The sequence below is a fragment of the Dreissena polymorpha genome, chromosome 5, assembly GCF_020536995.1.
Source record: "Dreissena polymorpha isolate Duluth1 chromosome 5, UMN_Dpol_1.0, whole genome shotgun sequence".
Taxonomy (NCBI): Eukaryota; Metazoa; Mollusca; class Bivalvia; order Myida; family Dreissenidae; genus Dreissena; species Dreissena polymorpha.
This window is the reverse complement of record NC_068359.1, coordinates 33,748,019-33,758,773: the sequence shown is the minus strand read 5'-3', so window position 1 is coordinate 33,758,773 and position 10,755 is coordinate 33,748,019. Positions and strand designations below refer to the sequence as shown.

The window sequence follows — 10,755 nt, the reverse complement described above, 5'->3', positions numbered from 1 at the left end:
CTTAAATATAAATTACTTGTTTTATAAAAATGAACTATCGAAATGTTTATTTAAGATAAACTTAAATAACTCCGATAAAGTATAACAGGAAACAATGGTAGTCATGGAGACATCCTGACTCCTAATTGGAAATTCTCAGGAAGTGGACAATTAGCAGTTATAAAATGGTTTGTTTTCTACATTTGTTTTGCTATTAATCGTTTTCTCTTAAAATCTGAGAGATTTATATTTAAAGCTATAATATTTTTCAACGTTTAATTTTTCAAATTCTGTATTCATGCTACGAACTACGATTATGACATATTTTCGCGAGTTGTTATAAATGAAGGCAATGCTATGAGTGTCATATAATATGGACTCCTTAAGCTTTTGCATTTAACAATATTCCGTATTTATTTTATATACATAAGGTCTTGCTAGATTCTCAACATTTAGATATTTTAACATAGTATTAAAAGTTTATTAAAGGATGGCATTTCATATGTTTATAACATTTGATACTCTGATTCAGTTGTCTCTCGGCAAAATTTGAATCACAGTATTTAATATCACAGCCAGTTAGTGTTACAAGTTGTGTGTGACGTTTTGTTTGTCTGTATGATTCAATGATCCTTTTTGTACCTTCATTTGTTATGTATTTAATTTGTAAATTGTAATTTAAATGCCACTTTCATTCAAAATGTTCAAAGGTACCCTTCAATTTCTGCCTTTGTCTTATAATTAATGATTCCACTATCACATGACCAAGGGCAAACCACAGGTTGTTACGGTGTGGCTATGATATTAATTGGTAAAAACATCATTTTGAATGAAAAATAATAAAATTATAACAAAAAATCAACTTTCTGAAAACAAAAATTCACTATCAAATATCTATCTATCTTCAGATACTGTTGAACTCCCCTTTTGGGTATAATTGACAGATCCCGCTGCAGGGCTCGAAATTAACACTCGCACACTCGCAAAATGCGAGTGAAAAATACTGATTAGGAGTTAACTTTTAAGCCTCTAGTATTTTTTTGCGAGTAAAGAAATAGTGAAAAAAAAAACAACACAAGTAATAATGAAATGCGCTCCACGTCATGAACAATAAACCATAGGTCAATTTATAGAATGTCCAAATACCCGTATGCGGAAGCACACACTTTGTATGTAGACTGGTATACTTATATTACAGATACGCGGATGGTATTGGTACAAAGAATGTGAAACAGTCTACTATTCACAAGTGTTCATTTAATTTAAACAGACTAGTTGCGAAAAAATAACTAGTTTCTTTTTGCCCACAGACGGAAATAACGATACGAAAGATAAAGCAAAGTTAACCTTTGAGTTAGGAAAAAACAGAAATTAAATCCTTCTATGAAAACAGTAAAAATTGGAGAAAATAACTTAATATTAAACTAAAATTTGCAAGAATGTTTTTGATTTTGCGAGTTGTTATTAAAGCTGCTCGCAATGTTTTGCAAGTAGTAAAAAAAGTTAAATTCAAGCCCTGCGCTGTCATTGCAAAAAAAAGATTTATACAATATTGTGCAATAAAAGTATTGACAGTGAGATGTCAAAGAAATATTGTATATTACAAGGTATTCAACTAAAAATGACCAGAAAACAAGGTGCATTGCTTTGAACAGCCATAACTTCATCAATTGTGCAGCGGTTTCCACGAACTCAGTCTTATTTAAGCTGAATTGAATTTTCTTTCTGGAAATGTACATATCTTGTTATATTTTTTCAAATGCTGGGTCAAATTTTAAGAAATAACACGATACACAACTTGTGTGAAATACTCAGAATCCATTTGACCTGATGCAAGACTGAAATCTTCATAGAGTAAAGGGCATTTTCCCTGCAAAGTTCACAGACCTTGGTCCTATGGGGGAAAAAAAACACTTGTCATGAATTGTGTTATGATGTGAGTCACTTGCATTTGCAATGCATTTTTTAACCTTTGTTTCTAATTGTTTTAAGTTATAAATTTACATGCCCGGTAATAGAAATTTATAATTATCTTTTTAAGATACTTTATTTTCCCTAGTATGTACCATATCTCTATATTATGCCTAACATATGCTGTTAAACTTGTATACCTGCCTTTGGGTCCTAATGTTAATTCAGTGAAAAAGTTCCATAAATGTGACAAGCATTTTAGTAAAATTATGTCTCTTTTAAAAAATTTGGTAACCGGTAATGTTTTCATGCAAGTAGATAAAATCAGGACTTGTCCAATGTTTTTTTTCAAGGCATATCCCGGAAGACTCCAAGTTAGCAGTTATTGTTAAATTTGTGTGTCCTGTATTAATGACTGTCTACATGACTTCAAAGCTTAATGAATCACGATAAGATAATATTTGGAAATTTAGGCACTGTACATGTATCTCAGATATTAATATACAGACTGATAATCAATTTATATAATACACTGAATTTAAAATGAAGACCCAAACTTGTGTATTCATTTAGAAATCCAAAAGTCAATCAATATAGGGCGATTTGAGCCTAATATGTATTTAAATTAATGTAAATGATTATTTATTTAATTAATTGGAATACTTCACTAAAGAAGAAAAGTAGGTCCATCGTATTATTGGTTTCCATTAAAATGACTGGTGTTTAGTACAAATAAACAGTTCATAGTCCTGAAGATACCATAAAGAAAGACCTTGTAATGACCTTGTTATGAAAGCCTCCTGTAATAAAATGTGCTGTTTTTATGATAACCATATTGCTATTGTATGTATTAAAATCTACATTTGAAAGCCAATACTTGGGCCATCAGTAAGAACTTTTTTCTGTATTTTATTCTTAAAAACTCTATTACCATTTAGTAGTAGTTGCCAGTTTGTCTTTCCTTACTTCCGTAACACTTTTGTTACAGTTTCTCATAGCACCTTCAATACTTTACAGATCTCTTTCATATTTGGCATGTAGGTACCTTGCATGGACCTCTACCTTTTGATGAGGTTTGAGGTCACTGGGGTTAAGGTCATGGTCACCGAGGCTAAAAATAGATTTTTCTGTCACACTTTTGTTACAGTTTCTCATAACACCTTCAATACTTTACCGATCTCTTTCATATTTGGCATGTAGGTACCTTGCATGGACCTCTACCTTTTTATGAGGTATGACGTCACTGGGGTCAAGGTCACCGAGGCTAATAAAAGTAATAATAGATTTTTCCATCACACTTTTGTAACAGTTTCTCATAGCATCTTCAATACTGTACTGATCTCTTTCATATTTGGCATGTAGGTACCTTGCATGGGCCTCTACCTTTTGATGAGGTCACTGGGGTCAAGGTCACAGAGGCTAATAAAAGATTTTTTTAGGTGGTTATTAACACATAGATTGACAAAGGGCATCATTGGGGAGCATCCATCAGTTTCACTGATATCCTTGTTTCACTTATTTTTATGCCTTTTTTTCTGTTTCCTTAACATGATATGCTTCTAAGGACTTTCCTTTTGGGATACTGCAATCTGCATGATATTTTATATTGCACTTGCCACACCAATTTATTAATGCAGACAAGAGACCCAATGGTTTTTGGAAATTATGTATGCTCACCTAAAGAATTGTCAATATGTATTTGTGCAAGCCAAAGTAACAGTTGAGAATGCTGTTCTGGAAGTACTTATTTTATGATCACAAACCTTATACAGATGTTATTGGCATATAAACACCTAATGACCTTATAATCATGCAATATTGTTATGAAAAAGTAGTCATCTAATCTATGTAAACAAATATAAAACTGAGATAAAAAAAGTTAATATTAACTGTCACTTGACTAAAATCAGTGTAAAGGTGCAAAGTTGTGCAAATTTACAGCACCAGCAATGGTTTTGTTCATCATTTGCATTTCTTTTCATAAACTCACATAAAGACATGTGAATATTTGAACAACAAGCATTTCTGTATCACAACACTTACTATAGATGGTTAAGTCAATAAATTATGAGGTATCAACAGTGAGCTATATTTGCCTTATCAGCGACTATTTTATAGGTATCTGACACTTCACTGACTGTGTCAATATTTGTAAAGTCATCATAAAATTTAGGCCCTGACATGTATTGGACATTCTTGGAGTCAAAATTAAGCTTATATCCTACAACTCTATATTTTGTACACTATTCACATTTCTGGTTGTAAATAAAGGATTAAGGAAACTAATGAGCATGACCTGCAACTTTAATCTCAACTCTTTTCCACTCAGAAGCAAAGTGAAAATGGCTACATGTATGTGCAAACAGCATAAAACCAGAACAGCCTGCTAGCAACTCGCAGTCTGTTCAGGTTTTATGCTGTTTGCTGGTCATCAGTATCTTAAGTTGGAAATGAAGCTTTTAACACTTAAATCAAGAAAGAAAGGTCTTTAATTAAATTTAACTTTCGAAGGGACTACAAATGCGTAAAAACACGTATCTTTGTGGGAAAGGTAAAACAAAATTCATGAATAAATTTAATTAATTTTAGGGCATCAAATACAAACACGTGTCAGGTCCTGCACGTTAAGTATGCAATTCATTTTTAGCGAGGCTTTTTTCGGAGAAAACCCGAGCTATTGTCATAGCCAGCTCGTCCGACGTCTGCCGTCCGCCGTAGGCATCGTGCTAAAACCATAACATTGGCTCTAAAATCAAAGTGCTTCCACCTACAACTTTGAAACTTTATATGTAGATGCACCTTGATGAGTTCTACACGCCACACCCAGTTTTGGGTCACTAAGTCAAAGGTCAAGGTCACTGTGACCTCTAATATCAAACTTTAACATAGGCTCTAAAATCAAAGTGCTTCCACCTACAACTTTTAAACTTCATATGTAGTTGCACCTCGATGAGTTCTACATGCCACACCCATTTTTGGGTCACTAGGTCAAAGGTCAAGGTCAATGTGACCTCTAATATAAAACTTTAAAAAAAACTTAACATTGCCTCTAAAATCAAAGTGCTTCCACCTACAACTTTGAAACTTCATAGGTAGATGCACCTTGATGAGTTCTACACACCACACCCATTTCGGGTCACTAGGTCAAAGGTCAAGGTCACTGTGACCTTTAAAAAAAAAAATTCTGACAAGCTTTCGCAGTCGAGCGTGGCACCCGTTATGCAGTGCTCTTGTTTTTGGTTGCAGTTGTGCCTTTAATGATGTTAGCTGTCACCTTTGTGCTCGGGACAAGGAAGACAACTGTGCAAGCGGCTGCAGGGGAGTTGTTCCCCCTTGTGGTGTGCTTGGTGTTCATGTAGACGGCTCTATGGCTTTGACACTTGATGAGTTCAACACTCGACCAGGTCATAACGCCAACATGGTATGTCATGATGCTTCCAAACCTTTTCGTGGCTTTTTTCCTTCTTAGATAATGGTCATTTTTAACAATTTTGAGAACTAATACACTCAAATTGTAACAATTGTTAGAAGTTTCCAAAGCAATCACAACTAAAAAAAGTCCCTACTAATTTCTACACAATTTCAAACAGTTAATGACTCATGCTTTCACTTTTCGAAAAATGTGTGACTTATTTTTCACTAATTGGGTGGCCATTGGGCCCTTTACCGAAATGTTTGAAAAGCCCTGATGGCAGTGGTCCCATTTGGCTAAATTTATAATTCCTTGCTTCAGTAACATTTTCCAATATTTGTCATTCTGTTAATAAAAATTTCAAAGGTTCTTGTAAATCATTTAATGTTTAAAAATGTAAAACAGTACAATAAGTGGCCTATACATTTCTTGTGATAAGATTATAATTTATTAAAATGTTGATAATATGACAGTATAAAGGGTAACTAAAATGCTTAAGAATTTACAACATGAGTTGTTATTTTTTGTTAATCACATTCTTTATCAAAAGTAGAATAGAAAGATTATTCACGTAGGAATTCTTTCAGTTATAGTTCTACAGTATCCACTGAAGTGACAAATATCAGACATGTTGTCTATACACTGAAGTGTTACATAAATTCCTCAACTTTGTTACTGGGGCTTTTGAAATTACAGCATTTATTGTATGGGGTCTTATAAAAAAAAATCTAATTGGTTGAATACGTGTTAATTTTTTAGTATCCCCTGTACAGACTTTGATACACTTGAGTTTTCATTGTTCATCACAACTATTCAGTAACTGAAGGGCTTTTTATGCCACATAGCATTGCTGTTATTCAATTGGGTCGTATTCCTGATAGCAGAAAGTAACTGTTTTTCCCCAAATCCAAAAATTCCAAATTGATCCAAATTGATTGTTAGAATTGTTAATGATAAGTAATTACGATGATAAATATAGAAATCATGAGTTTTGTAGCTGTAATATCCATTTTACAGATTTATGTTTGGAATTAACTGGTTTACAGTTTTAGTACAAATTGTTCAAATGTATAATAAAACAATTTTAACAAATCCAATTTAGATTTAATTGACTCTAAAATTCCAATGTTCAAGGTTATAGGTCATACTCCCAAAAGGATTATCAAAAACTGTAACTGAAATGTAATTTCCTGTTGGCAGCCAAAGAAAAGCGGAAAGAAGGGAAAGAAGTCCGGCAAGAAATCCGGCAAGAAGTCTGGAAAGAAGGGAGGGAAGAAATCAGCAAAGGGGTCAGCGAAGGCAGTGAAAGGGGAGAAAACTGAGGTGGACATTATGAGTCAGGCAGCAATGGAGAACCTGTATTATATTGCACATGACGCGCCACAGGCCCTAGAGATGAGGGGCTTTGGATGGGAGTCTGGGGGAGGGGGAGGCAAGAAGGGTAAAAAGGGCAAGAAAGGCGGAAAAAAGAAAAAGAAGAAGAAATGATGAGCAAATGTGTTTAGACATTTTAAGTCTGCTAACCTCACCATCCTGTAACCTCTAGTGCCTGGTCATTAGTCTGCAAGAGATCCATTTTTGCCAGCTCTGCCAGATTGTTTTGTGTGAAATTGCAATGCAGATTGGTGTTTGTCACCATTGTTGGTGTTTATGGGACGACAGTGATCATTTTTGGACTGCCTGCGGTTTTTTAAGAGTGTGTGATTTCGGAAGTTGTTTGTTGAAGATATGGAGTGTGACTGAAGGACATGATACTGCTGATGAGTCTGTTGCCCAAAAAAATCATATGATTCCACAATAACTGCCAGCATTACCTTTATATCTGTGATTTGGATTTTTTTTGTTGATAATCTTTGATTATAGTTAATTGTTGGGTATGGGTTTCTTAACTTTGTTTGTGTGTAAGATATTTTATTTTATGATAATTACTTGAATATGCAACATGATACCATGACATAATCTGACAAGCATGTTAAATTGTTATTGTACCTTTTTGATATACATTTATAAATTATGTGTAAACTGCTCTTATATCAAATGCTATTTACTGCTTTTCAATTCGGATACAATTAAAAATCATCTTAACAAATGTTAAATTATTTTGATTTCACTTGAGCAATTTATATGTCTTTTTGAAATTAATTATCTTTTCTATCTAATATCTATAATATAAAAAAACTTTGTTCATAAAAAATAATAAAAACTTCAAATTTTTTTTTTTATTAAGTCAACTTGATTCGCTGATTCATAAGGAAATTAGGCTTTGAAGCTTGTGCATGTGAGCAAGAAACTCTGCGTGTCTGTGACCACACTTACTACCGCAACCATAGAATTTGTGATGCTGCTTTCCTTAACTTGTACATGTATGTAAAAATCCATTGAAATCCATTTAACTAAAACTTCATCATTTTCTTGTTAATGAATTTGTGTTTGGAATTCCACTTTCCATATGAAGTTACTTGATAAATTCATGAATCATTTTACTCCATTCAAAAATGGTTAGTATTGAGTACATTCTATATTCATTATATCATTTGTACAACAACCTATAAAATAATTTTAAAAAAGAAGAGGAAAAGAAAAAAAAAACACAAAATATAAAAAATATCTTCCTAGTTTCTAGGAATTTAATATACTTGACTTTTTAACTGGTTAATTTGAAAAAGTTATTATGACAACTGTTTGATGTATTTGTTTTCTTTGCAAAAAATGCAGTTATGCGTCATTGTTTGTTTGTTTAATTGGGTTTTGTTACCGATCAGGATGCTAAACGATTATAAATTTAACTGCCATTTCATGTTCACATTCTTTTAAATGAGTTTGTTAATCAAACAGCGTACATTACATCTGTCTTTAATTTGTCTCTGTCTCAATTATTTTATTTCATTCAGGTTCTGTTATATATGCAGCTTACTGTTATTGCATGGCTGTTTACATTTTGTAAATATCAACTATATATCAGGTATATTTTTTAGTTTAGCTTATCATAAGAATTAGCTGTATGAAGATATTTATATATATATATATACATTAATTAGTGCCAAAATGTGTACTGTTTTATAGCTGTTGTGTTGTGGAAAATAACTATGCAGTGAGAAGTTTTGTTTATATTTTTATAAGAATTTTATATGGGCACTTGTTATGCTGTACTTTAAGTTCCACCAATTTTTAACAACATATTTAAGTGATTTATTATGAATCATTATTTGTTGACAAGCAATTTAAACTTCTCTTCTCAATCAGCAAGACATTTTTTCATGAAGAAGTGAGTATTTCAGTACGCTTACAAAAATTATATTACGATTTATATTGCCTTAAGCAACATCATAACATATACAAAAGCTTGGTGATTACAAACCAGAAATTCATTTTGAAATTATATGCATCATTTTACCAGATGCTGTTAAGTTATTATGTTTATCATTTTTATTTCATAAAATTACTAACAAAAAATCAAATTACCAAACAAATGCCTTTCATGCCAAATAATACAGCATTTCAGATTCTGTCACGCTTTTACCCTTTCAGTGCGGGAACCGAATTTTTAAGGCCTGTGCAAACAGTTGGAATCCAGATGAGACGCAGCAGAACGAGGCGTCTCATCAGGATCCAAACTGTTTGCTATTCTGATAGTATTCTTTGAAAAAAATGAAGAAAATACTAATTTTAGAAATTTAGCAGACGACATTTTAGCAGACGACAAATTTCCCAGCATGCAAAGGGTTAAGGTTTATATTGCAGCAACCCTTTTGGGTATGGTTTGAACTTTGAACACGCACTATTATAATATAAGCCTTGCTCTGGGAAAACGGGGCTTAATGCATGAGTGTAATGTCATCCTAGATTATGGGAAAACGGGGCTTAATGCATGAGTGTAATGTCATCCTAGATTATGGGAAAACGGGGCTTAATGCATGAGTGTAATGTCATCCTCAATTATGGGAAAACGGGGCTTAATTCATGAGTGTAATGTCATCCTAGATTATGGGAAAACGGGGCTTAATGCATGAGTGTAATGTCACCCTAGATTATTCTGTGAAGTCTGCACAGGCTTATCAGGAAAGACACTTTCCACCAACCAGTAAACTTGATTTTCAGCTATAAGAGACTTCTTTTAGAAGAAGTGTTACATTATTAAAGTGGAAAGTGTTGTCCCTGATTAGCCTGCAGGGTTTGCACTGACATTGCCAACTCTTTACAGTCAATACTGTAAGGTTTTTATTTCAATGCACCGATGAACTTCCTTTTAAAGATTTCTCTTTAGTCCGAGTTTATTACATAATTTATATAATGCCATTTTAGCAGTCTGTGATATCAAGGTAACATGTGATCTCATTTCATGGAAAATGTTCACAGAAAAACTTTGTTTACATTGGTATGATGATATAATGCCAAATAGTGCTGCATATTTTGTTGTGATTGACCTATTGGGTGTGGATATTTCAATATTTAATAATTTTTTCAAGTGACCAAGTGTTAAAGTTTTATTAGGAATATTTGGTTTCTACTAGCACTTATTTTTCATCTATTTAATAATCATCTTTTTTTCTTCTTTTGTGTCATACACTTGAAAGATGTGGAGTTTTGTTGTTTTTACGACATGATGGAAATGTTTCTTTAAACATTTTTCTTTCTAACATAAAGGGGAGTAACTCAAATGCTTTTTATATACCTGAGTTCCAGTTCTTGACTGATGTATGTTTACTACTCGGTCAGTACTGTACTATCCATACCTTATATACTGCATTCATAACCTATCATGTTACCTACATCATTTCTACTATTTTGCTAATTAATTTTCTAAATCAACGCATACGACTGTTATAATGTTGTTCATTATAAAATAATGTTTTGTTACAGAGTATCTATTTCTTTTGTTATGTGGTTCATGTTTTGTCTTTTTTAATGGTATTTAGGGAAATATAATTAGGTTTATAAATTACGTTGACGTGTTTGTTTTTTGTACACCAATGTGTGATGCATTGTAATTTATAGAAAATGTCAATAAAATCGCTTTTTTAATTTGCTCTGAAAGTATTATGAAATGCACAAATATATTGAAAACAATAAACAAAAACTTTAACTATGTAAGAAACGATATATAATGTCCAAAATATTACAAAGATCCAATGCATTCTTTAGATGTATATAAAAATGATTCGTGATAAGTGTACACTATGTTGTGTAAAAGAACATGTGTGCACATTAAACAAAATGCAATCAAACTCGGAACTATAATATTTCTGTTCGTTTATGATTTTAACCCTTTGCATGCTGGGAAATCTGTCGTCTGCTAAAATGTCGTCTGCTGAAGTTCTAAAATTAGCATTTTCTTCGATTTGTTTCAAAGAATACTATCAGAATAGCAAACAGTTTGGATCCTGATGAGACGCCACGTTCTTTGGCGTCTCATCTGGATCGAAACTGTTTGCAAAGGCCTTCAAAATTCGGTT

General features: G+C 32.7%; 1 protein-coding gene across 1 annotated transcript; it reads left to right on the top strand.

The window, feature by feature from the left end:
- The first annotated feature begins 22 nt into the window (after positions 1-22).
- On the top strand, positions 23-10,324 carry LOC127881299 (small lysine-rich protein 1-like). The gene is made up of 3 exons (XM_052429051.1): positions 23-167; positions 5,137-5,311; positions 6,503-10,324. Exons 2-3 carry the CDS (start codon positions 5,258-5,260, stop codon positions 6,788-6,790), a joined length of 342 nt encoding a protein of 113 aa, XP_052285011.1. The 5' UTR covers positions 23-167; positions 5,137-5,257; the 3' UTR covers positions 6,791-10,324.
- Positions 10,325-10,755: the final 431 nt, after the last annotated feature.